The following is a 15,505-nucleotide window of genomic DNA, read 5'->3' as shown; positions in this document are numbered from 1 at the left end:
GTGGGTGAATAATCTCTGAGTGTGGTAGACCTTGGCTAGCCTGTGAGAGTGTATCGCAACATCCCACCAGGCTTGACATTTTGTTCCTGACTGATTTCAGTGGCAGCAGTCATGGGGCGAAGGCAGATGTTGAGTCTTTGGTCCTTGACCACACAGACTGTGAGAGGCTGCAAGGTGTAAAAAGAGCATGGCCCAGCATTACAGGCAGAGGGCTCAGGCTGAGTGCTGGCAGTGCCTTTGGCTGGCTGTGTGACCTGGAATAAAATACACCGCCTCTCAGAGCCTTAGTTTACCTTTCTGTGAAATGGGAAGACAGATGCCTGCCTAGAAGGGACTGTAAGGAAGGGAGCTCCTGGGTTCATAGCCTAGTGGTGCTCCCCAGTCGATCAGCTGTGATCACGGCAGTCATGTGTTCTCTTCCCACTTCTCTCCCAGGTACCTTGGTATCACGAGGCCGCTGACGTACCCTGTGAGGCAGAACGGGAAGTGCATGGCCAAGATGATCCTCTCCGTCTGGCTTCTGTCCGCCTCCATCACTCTACCGCCGCTCTTTGGCTGGGCTCAGAACGTCAACGATGGCAAGGTGTGCTTGATCAGCCAGGACTTCGGCTACACGATTTACTCCACCGCAGTGGCGTTTTATATCCCCATGTCCGTCATGCTTTTCATGTACTACCAGATTTACAAAGCCGCCAGGAAGAGCGCCGCCAAGCACAAGTTCCCTGGCTTCCCCCGGCCGGAGGAGCCCGACAGCGTCATCTCCCTCAACGGCATGGTGAAGCTCCAGAAGGAGGTCGAGGAGTGTGCAAACCTTTCGAGACTTCTCAAACACGAAAGGAAAAACATCTCCATCTTTAAGAGGGAGCAGAAAGCAGCCACCACGCTGGGCATCATCGTCGGGGCCTTCACCATGTGCTGGCTGCCGTTTTTCCTCCTCTCGACCGCCAGGCCCTTCATCTGCGGCATCGCCTGCAGCTGCATCCCGCTGTGGGTGGAGAGGACATGTCTGTGGCTGGGCTATGCAAACTCTCTCATTAACCCCTTTATATATGCCTTCTTCAACCGGGACCTGAGGACCACCTACCGCAGCCTGCTCCAATGCCAGTACCGGAATATCAACCGGAAACTCTCGGCCGCAGGCATGCATGAGGCCCTGAAGCTCGCCGAGAGGCCCGAGAGACCTGAGCTTGTGCTGTAAGGTCATTTATCACTGTTCCCTTCTATCCCCCCAACCCTTTCATGGACCTCCTTTCTGAAGCACATGGCAGAAAGCTTCCAGAACCAGTAGCAAGCTTATTTTCTCCCAAGTGTATCAGATTTGAGTCCAGAATACTGTAGTCTTCCACCCCATAGAGTTCCAAAAGCCAAAGATAGGTATTCAGTTGGATTGGAAGAAGAGACTGATTTGCTGATGAATCGCAATTGATGCCATGGCTGACAAGGAAGGTGATGTTTTTCCTCCTTTCTCTGAAAATAACATTCACCTTAGGTCCTTATAGCTCTAATTCTTGTAACAATATCATTTTAGTTGCTATTACTCTTACATCTGGTAAAGAGAAAAGAAGTAGTCTGAGGCAGTAGGGAGTGGTTAGTGTAGGGAAATGCCAGGGTGGGGCAAAGTCTTGATAGATAGAGTTTTCAGAAAGTGCGACCCAGCTTTAGGAGTTGGGAACTGATAGAGAGTTGTTGAGTTTGTCTAGGAAGCAATTAGTGACTTTTTAAGAAGCAATTACAATAGGACGTTGGAATCTGGAAAAGGACCGCAAAGAGCCAATGGTGGTAAGGAAATATAACACACGTGGATTAATTTGGTATTGTAAAGAAGGAAGGAGACAGCATAGCAAAGTCATCAGGTCCAATGAAGGTCTTGTTTTAAATTTGAGGTAGAGGAGACATTTTCATATTTGAAAACTGAGGGGAAATAAACTAGATTGAAGAAATAGAAGGTGCTGGTTAGAGAATAGATCAGTGTTGAATGTGAGACAAGAGGTGTCCCTCTTCACTGAACCTTGTTCTTTGGAATTGGCCAGAGAACCCTGGACCACTGTAGCTGAGAAGGACCCTCCCCGTCATTGTGGCCAGTCCCTTCCTTTGACAGAAGACATAACTGGGTCATGGCGAGTGAGCTATCATGCAGTGATTAGTGGTACCTCGGGGTCTAGATCCCACATCATGTGAATCTTACCTCCAGATGCTGTCCATATACTAGACTGCTTTTATGTGTAATCAAGGTGGCCAAGGAGACCTCTGTGCTCTCAGCTATCTCAGGGGAATAGGGTCCCAAAGTACCCTCATGGGTTATGGTAGACTCCAGAGCTCCCAACTAGGATACACACCAGACGACTCTGAAAACCTCAAGGAACTCAGCTTGTTCTCTAACTCATCACCAGGATGAAGGAGGCAGAAACATCTCCCTAATATGGATAAGGGAAACCAGAGATCATCATTTCCTGTCCTAGGAACTCAAAGTTGTAAGACTACAGATATGCTAATTCTTGAGCTGTGAAATAGCTTCACAGGTATTTATTTTTACTTCTATTCTATACCCTGTTTTGTATATAAGAACTTGTTCATAATAAAAAATTAGATTTTCTTTTTTGAAAGAATACAAGGACTTCCCTGATGGTCCAGTGGTTAAGACTCTGAACTTCCGTTGGAGGGGACACAGGTTTGATTCCTGGTTGGGGAAATTCCCCATGTTGCATCAAAAAATAAATAAAATTTCATTATAAAAGAATACAGTCTTTTGGTTTCAGAATATATGCAATGAGCGACCTATATTCCCAAGGATCTTTCCAGGTTTATAAGATTCTTACTGAATCAGCCTCTAGTGCTTATCCACCAGGACCAGGTTCTAAATTCCTTCAGGGAAAGAGCCATGTCTTAGCCAAATTTCTGTTTGTAGAATCTTGTGCCTGACACGTAATAGATAATCCAAGTAATAATTTTTAACAATTGTTGAGTACCTACCAGATGCTATCAGGGTGTTTATCATTCTACCTGTAAACTAGTTGCTTCTGGCACCCCCAGTTTTCAGAGGAATAACAGGCTTGGGACATAAACTAACAGCCTAAGATTACATAGTCCGAGTGGTAGGTATGGTATGAATCAGCCCAATGCATGTGCTCTTAACACATGGGTAGCACTACTTGTCAGATGACTTCAGTCTATAGTAGCAATGAGCTTGTGGATGTTTTGAGCTAGGGATTTTAACCATTAGTTCACTAAGAAGATGTTTAGAAAAACCCATTAATAGAAGTAAGTTAAGTTTATTAGACTTACTGCAGTTTAAGAGGACACCTCCTTGACGGAGTCTTGGTCATTTCTCTGATGAGGACATAACAAATGTTATTGATAGAGTTTGGGAGCTTGGGCTGGGTAGTGCTAGGGCAGAGAAGTGAGGACTGGGCAGAATTTATTTGTGATAACTTTGGATTGGTGGGTACAGCTGAGTGAGGACCTTGAAACCACTTTTAATGAGCAAACTGTCAGTCTTGAGGAGTAAGCTGGTTCAGTTGGTGTGCAGTCTTATGTTTTAGAAGCAACTCTTTCCTGTAACAAGTACTGGGTTCTTTTGCCTGGCTCCAGAATTGTTCAGCGCAGGAGCTGGAAAGCGTGTTGGTTTCAGTTCCCAGGAGTAACATGCTGAAAGGTGTGTTTGAAGAAAGTCTCTCTGGCAGCAGTGGGAAGGGCAGATAAAATAAAAAGACTGATGGCAGGGGGTCCAGTTAAGCAGCCAGTGTAGAAACTAGGAAAGAACCACTGAGGTGCTGAACTAGAAAACACCACTGTGTTAGTTTTCCTTCTACACAGTCAAAGAACTCGGGGATAATTTTATCGATTACTTTAGCTAATAATCCACACATAATTCAAAAAAATGCTAATTTTTCAAACATCATACAAATAGGTTTTTCAGTTTAAAATAATAGTTACCCACATTTATTGATGATTCACTCTCAGATATTTTTCTAAGCACTCCATGTGAGTTATGGCATTTAAATTCTTAAAACCTTATGGGAGGTTGGTTTCCTTTATCTTCATTCTGTTGGGGAGGTCAAATAATTTTTCAAAGTCTACATGGGGAGCTGCATTTGAGTGCAAGACATCTGTGTTCAAATGTATTTTTAACTTCCATGCTGCTATGACTTTTATAAAAGTATTTAAATCAGCTAACATAACATCAAAAGGTATTTGCCTTCGCATCTTTAGCTAGTGTGGAGTCTTAGGTATTAGTTTTCCTGTTAATCTAAGACAAGGATCAGCAAACTTTCACTTTGAAGGGCCAGATGGTGAATATTTTAAGTTTTCTAGTCATATGGTCTCCACTGAAAATACTTATTTCTGTCTTTGTAGTGAGCAACAAGTCCTAGACACAAGTAACCAAATGAATATGGTGGTATACAAATAAAACTTTATTTGCAAAAACAGGTGGCAATCTGGGTTTGGCCTACAAGTCATAGTTTGCTCTCCCCTGGTCTCAGAAAATGATTGTGTCCTCATTATATCTCTTTCTGTTTAAATGTTTAATTATTGATTTTATTTAGAATTATGGAATGTTAAAATTATTTGGGATGATGGACCTAAGTATTCATTAACTCTAGGAGATTTCTAATTAGTTGGAATAGCTGCTACTTAAAAAATTCTATGGCAGGCAGTTTTCTTTTCCCTTCCAATGTGGGAGGACTCATTTTTGAATTCTTGTTTATAACTGTGTCAAGCATTGAGGAGGATACAGAAAACATACGATGTCTTTCTTGCCATAGCGCATGTATTTCTATCGTACAGACTATATGTAAACACACACACAAACTCATTTAGTCTTTTTGTGTTGAGAACACAAGGAAAGTTGGAGACAGGAAAAGCTATAAGATTCAAAGGAGAGGAAAATAACTCAGTGATTTCCTTACCTCTGACCAGGGAATACTTCCTAAAGGATATGGGCTCAAGTATGACTATCAGGGTCAAAGCATTTATGTCTACAGGAGACTAGAGATGACATTCCTCATGAAGGGGACATTTCTTATAGAGGTGTCAGTGTGAGACTTTATGCAAGGGACAGGCTGACTGAAGCATTGTTGTAGGGGAGATTTAGAGATCATAATGGAAAGATCAAATAAATTAAATTATGAAGGATCTTCCATTCTAGCCCCAGAAATTTTAGGGATTTTTTTTGTGTAGGCAAATGGTTCTCAACCAGGGTTAATTTGCACTCCAGGGACATTTGACAATGTCTGAAGATGTTTCTGGTTGTCTCAGATAGGGAAGGGGAAGACCTCCTAGCATCTGGTGGGTAGAGGCTGAGGATGCTGCTAAACATCCTATCTTACTCAGGCAGCCCCCACAGCAAATAATTACCCAGCCCAAAATGTCCATAATGCTAAGGTTCAGAAATCCTCCTGTGGGCAGAAGGAAGCCATTGGCCAAATCTCTGCAAGTAAGGAAAACGGAGTCACCAAAACCATGAGACTGATTTGGTGGTATCATGTGGAATGAATTAGAAGGTAGAGGTTGGAATTGAGGCATCTCTTCATTGGCTTGTTTTCTCCAGAAATATTTGAGAGCCTGTTGTGTACAAGGCATGGCACCAGGCATGGCAGTGATAGAAGGACAAATGAGTGGCAGTCCTTGCCTCTGGAAGCTCACAGAGCCAGTGGGCGGGGTGGCTGTAGACGTGGTGGGAGTGGTGGCTAGTAAATGACTAGTGACCAGAACTCTCCCTATGGTCCATGCTCTGCACAGCCGCATTCAAGTAAACACCAGCTGGAGAACCCAAATCAACTCTAACTCTACTCGAGTCTCTGGAATAATGATCTGGCATCCAGTCCATAGCTCACAGCAAATCTTACAAGCCTTTGTTCCCCCTCCCTGTCTTTCTAGCACACACATTTCTTGGCCAACCTAGAGACTCTGGGCTGCTCCTTCCAATCTCTCCAGCCCTCTTTCCACCACCCCCCCTCCCCTGGCTGCTTAGGTTCTAGTCTCTTTTACTTTTGCCCCAACTCCATCTTCTTGGCTTTCTTTTTCCTCCTATATAATAGTTTTCCTCCTTTCCTGTATAAACAATCTACTCCATCTTCTTGGCTTTCTTTTTCCTCCTATATAATAGTTTTCCTCCTTTCCTGTATAAACAATCTACTAGCCTGTGTATTGCTACTTCCAAATATTTCCCCATTTTTTTGATCTGCATAACGAGAGGCTCAGGAGTCTGGCAGGCACTCGGGAGTCTTCCTTGGCTAGGGAGTGAATAGAGGGAAAAGGCTATAAATACTTCACTGGTAATTATAATGTACTACCCTAAATTACAGTCTTTGTCACCTTTTCACAAGTATTCAAATACTGATAATATAAAACCAAATGTGATAATGTGATAGAAGCAGGGACTTTTTTTTTTTTTTTTAATTTGATGACTTTATTTATGGATTTGCTTTGAATTGCCAAAAAGTGAAATGGCTTTTAAGTGTCACATTTGGATGACTTTTGTTCTTCAACACCATTACTGTGAACAATATTGAACAGCAATTTCTAAAATACTTCCGTGTAAAAAAATTTCATAATATTGTTTTCAAGTAGCTCTGCCTTCCCTTCTCCCTTCTTCCTAGCAAAGAGACTCTTACAGTCCCTAACCATTGCAGTTATAGCAGAGTTATCTTGAGTTCTTGTCCTGAATGCTGCTCCATGGTGAGTACTGAAGCTTAGGAATTCAGAGTGAATCTGCCTTGTCTTTATGGGCAAGGAATCACTTAGGAGTGATTATAAAAAAATAAGATGAAATGGGTCCTGTTGAAAATTGGGAAGATACATCACGGCTCTTGAAACCCTGGATGTCTGTGGTAGGATGTTATCTTAAAGACAAAGCCAAACAAAAAGTTGGTTGTTTCATTAATTTTCTTTCCCCTGAGTAGTATTTTCCTCATCATTGACTAGCTGGAATTCAGCTCTTTATTTTTATTAAATCATCAATTAGTACTAATAATAACTTGTTCACTTCCTGCTTTGTACTTGCCTACATTTTAACTTTGCAGCATCTCTTTAAAGTAAGAAAGGCAGGCAATTGACCTCACTTGCTTCTTTCTAATATTTTTGTTTGTTTTCTTAGTAGACAGTAAATACACACAGCACGAGATAAAATCAAGTAGTATAAACATGTCTACAAGAAAAATAAGCCTCAGGGGGATGTCTTAGGAAGAAAGTATCCATGATGAAGGGAATATCATCATGAAGGAGATGATCTTTGGGGTGGGTCTTGAATAAAGAGTGGGATTAAGGGATGGCAGGGGTCGAGGTGGGTTGGGGGCTACTCCGAGAAGAGGGGACAGTATGGACAGAGGGACTTAGAAGTGGACAGAGACACAGTAAGACCCTTGGCTGTGTCTTCAGTAGGACCTGGAAGCTGGGTAGATTGGGGTCAACTTGGAGGGCATGTGGGCAACGTGGGCAGGGAGAGAAATGAAGGTTTTTGAGCTGGAGTGAGAAAAGATCTACTGGATAAATAGGAGTTCACAGTAGGAGAAGGGAAATGGGTAGGAGACCAACGTAAAAGTGATGAGGCCTGCCCGAGGAAGGTGGGCATTCAGACTACGAAAGAGACCAAGGATGTCTGGACATTTGGAAACTAACAGGTAGGTTGTGAGGAAAGCGGAGCTTCAGAGATGGTGCTGGAGCCTGGTGGCATTCAGTAAAGCTCATGAGCCGCTGTGAGCCTCAGGGGAACTGCAGTCTCCTCTGTGGGGAGGAGGCAGAGGCCCTGGGACAAGAGTAAGTGTGGAGCCCTGGAGGGGACACAGCCTCTTCTCAGTGCCTTTTCCTAGCTGCCCAGCAGCCTGGAGCCGGGGGTCAAAGCCGGAGCACGGTGCTTCCCCTCAGGCACCGTGGTGGGGGTGAGGAACAAATTGAGTTGGTGTCTTATGGAGAAACTGATCCTGTCACCAGGGAGACTCACTCATCAAGTCTTGACAGCCAGGTGAGGAGGCACTTTCAATGGGACGGGGAGGCAGAGGCCCCGAACCCTCTTAGACCCAGCTCTCAAGCACGGAGATGTAGTTTGGTAAGTTGAGACGTCTTGTGAAGGTACTGAGTTAGAGGCGTTTATCTAGAGGGATTTGGCTCTGCACTAAGGAGAAAGGGACTTTTCTTCAGCTGTTGGCCAAGACTTCTCCTGACTCACGCCATTTCTGTCAACCTGGGAGGAAGGAAGCTAGGAAGGAGGGGCTTCTCGGCCTCTACACACAGGGTTTACTGTAATGCATCCTTCTAAGTTTGAAGGGGAGGACACTTCCCATTGCAGTTACCATTATTCTTTTCGGGTACAGCAAGTGCAGTAGTATTTTGAAAGGATTATTGAGAATAGAGCCATTTGGGGCTGTATTATAAAAGTGAACTCCTAAATGGGTTATCTGGAGCTGATTTGCAAATATATTAAGGCCTCTGCAACTTGTAGATGTTATGAAATGTACGACAAAAGTCATAGCACTTTTTCTTCCCTCTTAGATGCTCATATCCCCTTAGAAACCACAAATAATTCAAATTATCAAATGCTGTAAGAATTAAATCCACCCACCACAAAACAACTCACAATGACAGTTCTGCTAAATCATTTTCTTGCGTCCTCTTTCTCTCTCCCTCTCTCTCTCTTTGTAGACAAAACTCTGACTACTGTAGAAAAAAAAGTCATGATTCATGATCAAAAGCAGAATAATGGAGATGAAATAAACAAGGCAAGACAGAGGTGGAAACAGAACGCAATCATTTGCCGAGACTTCGGAATGGAATGCGGCGTCTGTCCTTTCTTGGGATGGCTAAGACATGACCAGCAAAGTATATCCACTGTTCAGAGTGTATCGTGAGAGGGATGGTGACCTCTCCTTGTTTTCTGTGGATCCGTGCTATTGTGTGCACGTGAAAATGGCCTGATCGGCTCAGCTGTAAGCGCACACACAGAACTGAGTTCCAGAAAGAACACAGTTTCTGGTGCTTTGCTTCTGTTCAAGTCTGTGCAAGTGATGAAGTTCCCGTGCACACTTCTCATGCTGTTGAGTCTAGGCCTTGTGGTGAATATTCAGGAATCATTCATGAGACAGATGTATTTTGCTGTGGGACAGAGGGTGTTTTCCTCAGCCCACTGCGGTAAGCCTAGTGATGAATACGCTGCATGTCCACATTAGAAAACAGAACCCTGTCATCAGCCACTACAAATGATCTCCCAGAGCAGCGTCTGTTCAAAGCTTCTGTCAAACAGTTTGGCTTTTTTACAGGGTCCCTGTGATGTCCCCACCAGCCTCCTTTCTTTGTTAACTCGCTTCTCGTTCTGGAGTAACTCAGGAACAGAGCTCAGGATGGAGAGAATCTTAAAACCTGAATAAAGCTTTTTTTTTTTTTTTAAATCACGCTCACTCTTCTTCTGGGGGCTCCTGAGAAGGGAGGGGCATTCCTCCTGTGAGGAGTTTTCCCTGGATGGAGAGCGAGAGCTGCCTCCCTGCCCTGGACATGAACACGATGGTTGGCACAGAACTTGTGACTGTCCTTTACACCTCGGTGCTGTGGGCCTGTGGGCTGGCTGCTAACTCTGAGGTTTGGGGGAGAAAGGATGGTAACAGTGGGGTTTCCATGCAAGGCCGTGATGCTTTTGGAGATGGAGCGTCCTTGTGCTAATTCTCATTGAGCAGCGGTGTATGTGTGCCCCGGCGGTCACGTGGGGCAGTGCTGGGAAGCCTCTGTAGTACCATTCTGTTCCGTCTAGAGGGTTGGTATTTGTGTTCTCTGTATCTGAAATCACATGTGTGCCTGGTCAATTCTGTTCTCGTCCCCGGTCCTTCCCAAAGTGGTAGATATTCAGGGCAGGTCAGGACATGGAAAAGTTCCCTTTGTACCTGGGATTTTTTTTAATGGTTCTATGTAATATTATGAGTTAGGGAGACAGAAAGTAGATCAGAGAAGAGTACTTCTAAGGGGACGAAATGAATGCAAACCTTCATTTGACAAGAGAGAATGGAAAGAGAATATTATTTTCCTGCAACATGTGTAGCTGTTTTCTCACAGGATAATGTGGAATTCCAGCAGGGATGGCAGATTTCTTCCAACTTTCACTGACTTCGCTTCTTATCACACACAAGGAAGGGTCTGCCTCTTTGAAAGGGGAGGTGGGCACTGTCCTTTCTGATAAAGCTTGTACCAATTCCTGAACCGCGGATTTGCTGAAGTAACTGTATATACTTATATCCATAATTTAACTGAGTCGTCCTGGTCAGGTAAATGTTGTTAAATTTGAAAATGTTTTATTACATTACATCAAATAAAGTTTATTTGTAGCTGTAATAAAGCAACTTAAATAATGACTTTTAATTGATGGTCTGATGTTACAAATGTCACTCTATGTAGACTAACACAATGGCAGACTTTATGTATTTGCTGCAATCCTAACAGGTAGCTAAGGTAGTTCTGTACTTAATTGCATCCTTTTTGTAACTTTTTAAAAATAGTGACCGTTCATTCCTTGATTTGATTAATAAGCATTTGTTAGGCTCCTGCTGCATTCAGCACTGGGGACATTGAGGGAACCAGGATGGTAAAGCAAGTCCTTACTTTTGAGGAATTTACATCAGAAGGCAGACTTTTCTCAGCTTGTCACCATGTCGTATAGTAAGCACAACAGAGATTTTTAAGGAGCGACGTGTTTCTTTCCTGTAGTTTAAGTCAGGGCCTTATGGTTAACTGGATTGATTCAGGTTTTCATAGGTGTTTAATTTTTTTTATTAGGACCTTAGTTATTAAAATTGGTTCTTTATCCTGCCTGACTTGCACTCTCTGCCTCATCTTAGTTACAGTGGCTTGTCACTGGATACTGTACTCTCCATGCCTAGCAGCCAAAGGAAAAGAAAAAGTAGAAGCTGGGAGAGAATGAGAAAAAATGTCAAACAATTTATACTATTTCACCTATGATGTAATTTGTACCAAAGGTACAGCTTTTAACTAAGAATTGGGAAAATCACTTAAAAATTTTATATGTATTTTTGGACGATTCAGCAACCATGACTATTATAACGAATCTCTCTTCTGACTCTAGGGTATCAGTTATTTTCTGGTAAGACCGAATATTGGGAAATGATAACTTTGGAAGTGGCCTACTTAAGAAGTAACTTAGTGACTGTTGCCTTAGTGTTTGATTTTATTTTGTAAATATTAAACAGGGGGCACTCATAGAACCTAGGTTTTCTGGAAACTGTTTCATAAATTCTTAAAGCATTTACCGTGGTGTCACGTGCCTGAGATGCCTGTAAATGCTTCTGATGATCATATTTTCATGTAATTTTATTAGATTCATCGATTATAGACATTACCTCAGCAAGACAAATAGAAAATTCAGGCAATTTTTCAAACAGTTTATGCATTGCGGTAATAATAGTTTTTCCTGGTGGCTCAGTGGTAAAGAGTCTGCCTACCAGTGTAACAGATGCATGTTCAGTCTCTGCGGGAGACGCAGGTTTGACCCCTGGTTGGGAACATCCTCTGGAAAAGGAAATGGCAACCCACGCTGGTATTCTTGCCTGAAGAATTTCATGGACAGCCAACTACAGAGAGCTACAGCAGGCTACAGACCATGGGGTCACAAGAGAGTCTGACGTGACTTAGTGACTAAACAACAATAACAACAAATATAATAATGTCTGAATGGCATCTGGGGATGATGAGAATTTTCCTTTTAGCATTTCAGTTGTCCTGTGAGTTCTCATTCAATGGATAGAAATGTTTACGAATCTATTGAATTTTTAAAAACAGTCCATGCTCCTCCCTATCTGAGTATCTTCACACATGTTTTCCTCCTCTGCCTGGAATTTTTTCTTTCTGTTCTCAATTATTGATTTTATGTATGTTTTCTCATTGTTTAGTAATTCTTCAAGGGCATGAACCGCGTCTTTTTTTTTTTTTTTTTAACCAATATTCCCAGCACCAAGCACCATGCTTGGAACTTGTATAGAAGGCAAAAAATATTTCTTTTTTTAAATTGAAGTATAGTTGATTTATAATTTTATGTTAGTTTCACGTTTACAATAATGTGATTCAGTTATATATATATTTTCAACTTATTTCCATTATAACTTATTATATAAGATATTAAATATCATTCCTTATAATATACAGTAAATCGTTGTTGGTTATTTATCTTATATATAGTGGTGTTTATCTGTTTATCTCATACTCCTCTAATTTATTCATCTCCCCCATCCCTTTCCCTTTTGATAACCATAGTTTCTTTTCTGTGTCTGAGTCTGTTTGTTTTAGAAATGGATTCATTTGTAATATTTCTTAGATTAACATGTAAGTGGTATCATATAAAATTTGTCTTTCTTTGATTTATTTCACTTGGTATGATACTCTCTCAGTTCACCCAGGTTACTGCAAATTCTTTTTATGGCTGAGTGATAATGTAGTGTGTGTATTAGGTTGGTACAGAAGTAATTGCAGTTTCAGACCATGAATTTTAAATCATTATAAGTAGGCTCAGGCACCTCTTTATTAATCAAAACAGGAACCACTACAATCAACATATTTTTGCTGACAAGAAAGAAGTTTGTTTATTCCTGTAATGTAAAAATCCATGCTTCGGGATTTCATGAACGCTTGGAAAGCATTTTCTGCCTCCTGTGGGTTGTGGACGCATTTTCCCTGCAAACAGTTGTGAGATGCTTGAAGGAGTTGTAGTTGGTGGGTGAGAGAGAGGTCAGGTGAGTATGGCAGATGAGGCAAAACTTTGTAGCCCAGTTCGTTCAGCTTTTGAAGCGTTGGTTGTGTGATGTGCAATCGGGCATTGTTGTGGAGAAGAATTGAGCCCTTTCTGTTGACCAATGCTGGCTGCAGGCTTTGCGGTTTTCAGTGCATCTCATCGATTTGCTGAGCATACTTCTCAGATGAAATGGTTTTGCTGGGATTCAGAAAGGTGTAGTGGATAAGACCAGCAGCAGACAACAAAACCGTGACCACGACTTATTTTTTGGTGCAAGTTTGACTTTGGGAAGCGCTTGGGAGCTTCTTCTCAGTCTTACCACTGAGCTGGTCACGGCTGGTTGTCATATAAAATCAACTTTTTGTTGCATGTCACAATCCCATTGAGAAATGGCTCATTGTTGTTGCATAGAATAAAAGAAGATGATATTTCAAAACAACAATTTTTTAAATTCCCTGTCATCTCATGAGGCACCTGCTTAATCGAGCTTTGTCACCTTTCCAATTTGCTTCAAATGCTGAATGACCGTAGAATGGTCGATGCTGAGTTCTCTGGCAACTTCTCGTGTAGTTGTAGGAGGATCAGCTTTGATGATTGCTCTCAGTTGGTCTTTGTCAGCTTCTGATGGCTGACCACTGTGCTCCACATCTCCAAGGCTCTTGTCTCCTTTACAAAACTTCTGAAACTACCACTGCACTGTCGTTCATTAGCAATTCCTGGGCCAAATGCATTGCTGATGCTGCAAGTTGTCTCTGCTCTTTTACAACCCGTTTTGAACTGAAATTAAAAAATCACTCAAATTGGCTTTTTGTCTAATGTCATTTCTATAGTGAAAGTGAAAGTGAAGTCTCTCAGTCGTGTCCAACTCTTTGCGACCCTGTGGACTGTAGCCTACCAGGCTCTTCCGTCCATGAGATTCTCCAGGCAAGAATACTGGAGTGGGTTGCCATTTCCTTCTCCAGGGGATCTTCCCGACCCAGGGATCGAACCTGGGTCTCCCACATTGGAGGCAGATGCTTTAACCTCTGAGCCACCGTGTAAGATAAATATAAAATGAACAGCAAGTAATTACTCATTAGCAAAAAAACATAAAGTGAGAAATGCTCATGAAAATAATGTATAACATAATGACATTTATTTAAGAATGTATTGCAATATCAAACAGCAAAGTTCAACAATGTACAACCAGTTACTTTTGCACCAAGCTAATGTGTGTGTGTGTATGTGTGTGTGTTTGTGTGTCAAATCTTTATCCATTAATCTGTTGATGGATGCAAGTTCCATGCTTTGGCTATTATAAACAGCACTGCAATGAACACTGGGTTTGTGTATCCTTATTGCTGGGTCATATAATCGATCTTTTTTAAGTTCTTTAAGGAATCTCCATACTGTTCTCCACAGAGGCTGTACCAATTAACATTCCCACCAACAGTGTAGGAACTCCCTTTTCTCTATACTCTCTCTAGCATTTATTATTTGTACACTTTTTGATGATGGCCATTCTGACTGGTGTGAGATGATACCTCATTGTGGTTTTGATTTGCATTTCTCTAATAATTAGCAATGTTTTGCATCTTCTCTGGGTTTTCCTGGTGGCTCAGGTGGTGAAGAATCTGTCTGCAATGCAAGAGACTTGGGTTCAATCCCTAGGTTGGAAAGATCCCTTGGAGAAGGGAATAGCTACCCATTCCAGTATTCTTGCCTGGGAAATTCCATTGACAGAGGCACCTGGAGGGCTACAGTTGATGGGGTTGCAAAGAGCCAGACATAACTGAGCGACTAACATACACACACACACAGCATCTTCTCATGTGCTTTTATGTCATGGTCATCTGCATATCTTTTTTGGAGAAATATGTTTAGGTTTGCTGCCTATTTTTTGATTGGGTTGTTTCTTTGTTTTAAATTAAATTGTTTAAGTTGTTAGTATGTTTTGGAAATTAACCCCTTGTCAGTTTGCATCATTTGCAAATATTTTCTCCCACTCTGTAGGTTGTTTTTTTCTTTTCGTTGATGGTTTCCTTTGCTTTACAAAAGCTTTCAAGTGTGATTAGGCCCTATTTGTTTACTTTTGTTTTTATTTATTTTGCCTTGAGAGACTAAGAAAATATTGCATTGATTTATATACAAGAATGTTTTCCCTATGTTTTCTTTTAGGAATTTTATGGTGTCATGTATTATTTTGTGTATGGTGTGAGGGTGTGTTCTAACTTCATTGATTTACCTGCAGCTGTCCAGCTTTCCCAAACTACTTGCTGAAAAGACAATCTTTTCTCCATTGTATATTCTTGTCTCTAAGATTAATTGGCCATGGGTATATGGATTTCTTTGTGAGTGTATGCTCAGTCATTAAGTCATGTCTGACTGTGGTCCCATGGACTGTAGCCAGCCAGGCTCCTCTGTCTATGGAATTTTCCAGGCAAGAAAATTCCACTGGAGGGGGTTGTGATTCCTCCTCTGGGGGATCTTCCTGACCCAGGGATCCAACCGGCGTCTTGCATTTCCTGCATTGGCAGGCGGATTCTTTACCATAGCACCACCTACAAAGCCCATGGGTTTGTTTATGGGCTCTCTGTTCTGTTCCATTGATCTCTATGTTTTTAGTGCCAGTACCACACTTTTTTTATTTTGGCTGTGCAGGGTCTTCATTGCCATGTGGGCTTTTCTCTAGTTTCCGTGAATGGGGGCTTCTCTCTAGTTGTACACGGGCTTCTTATTGCGATGGCTTCGTTTGTTCTGAAGCACAGGCTGTGGGGCACATGGCTTCAGTACTTTAGGCACATGGAC

At 42.0% G+C, this 15,505-nt stretch overlaps 1 protein-coding gene across 4 annotated transcripts in view; it reads left to right on the top strand.

Annotated features, from left to right (window-relative positions):
- HTR7 (5-hydroxytryptamine receptor 7) overlaps positions 1–12,161 on the top strand; it is a 97,802-nt gene extending 85,641 nt beyond the window's left edge. The window contains exons 2-3 of one of the 4 annotated variants that reach the window (XR_009733747.1): positions 436–1,446; positions 2,391–2,737. Coding sequence is in view for 3 of the 4 variants with exons in the window: in XM_061402772.1 (XP_061258756.1) it covers positions 436–1,194; positions 8,638–8,680 (802 nt within the window). In the remaining variant the exon portion in view is untranslated. Of the gene's footprint in view, positions 1–435; positions 1,447–2,390; positions 2,738–8,637 lie in introns of those variants that run through there. The other 3 variants (XM_061402772.1, XM_061402773.1, XM_061402774.1) reach the window with 3 other exon arrangements.
- The last annotated feature ends 3,344 nt before the right edge of the window (positions 12,162–15,505 follow it).

This window comes from Bos javanicus, chromosome 26 (genome assembly GCF_032452875.1).
Source record: "Bos javanicus breed banteng chromosome 26, ARS-OSU_banteng_1.0, whole genome shotgun sequence".
Classification (NCBI taxonomy): Eukaryota; Metazoa; Chordata; class Mammalia; order Artiodactyla; family Bovidae; genus Bos; species Bos javanicus.
Note: the sequence above shows the minus strand (reverse complement) of the source record. Positions and strands in the feature narration are given on the sequence as shown.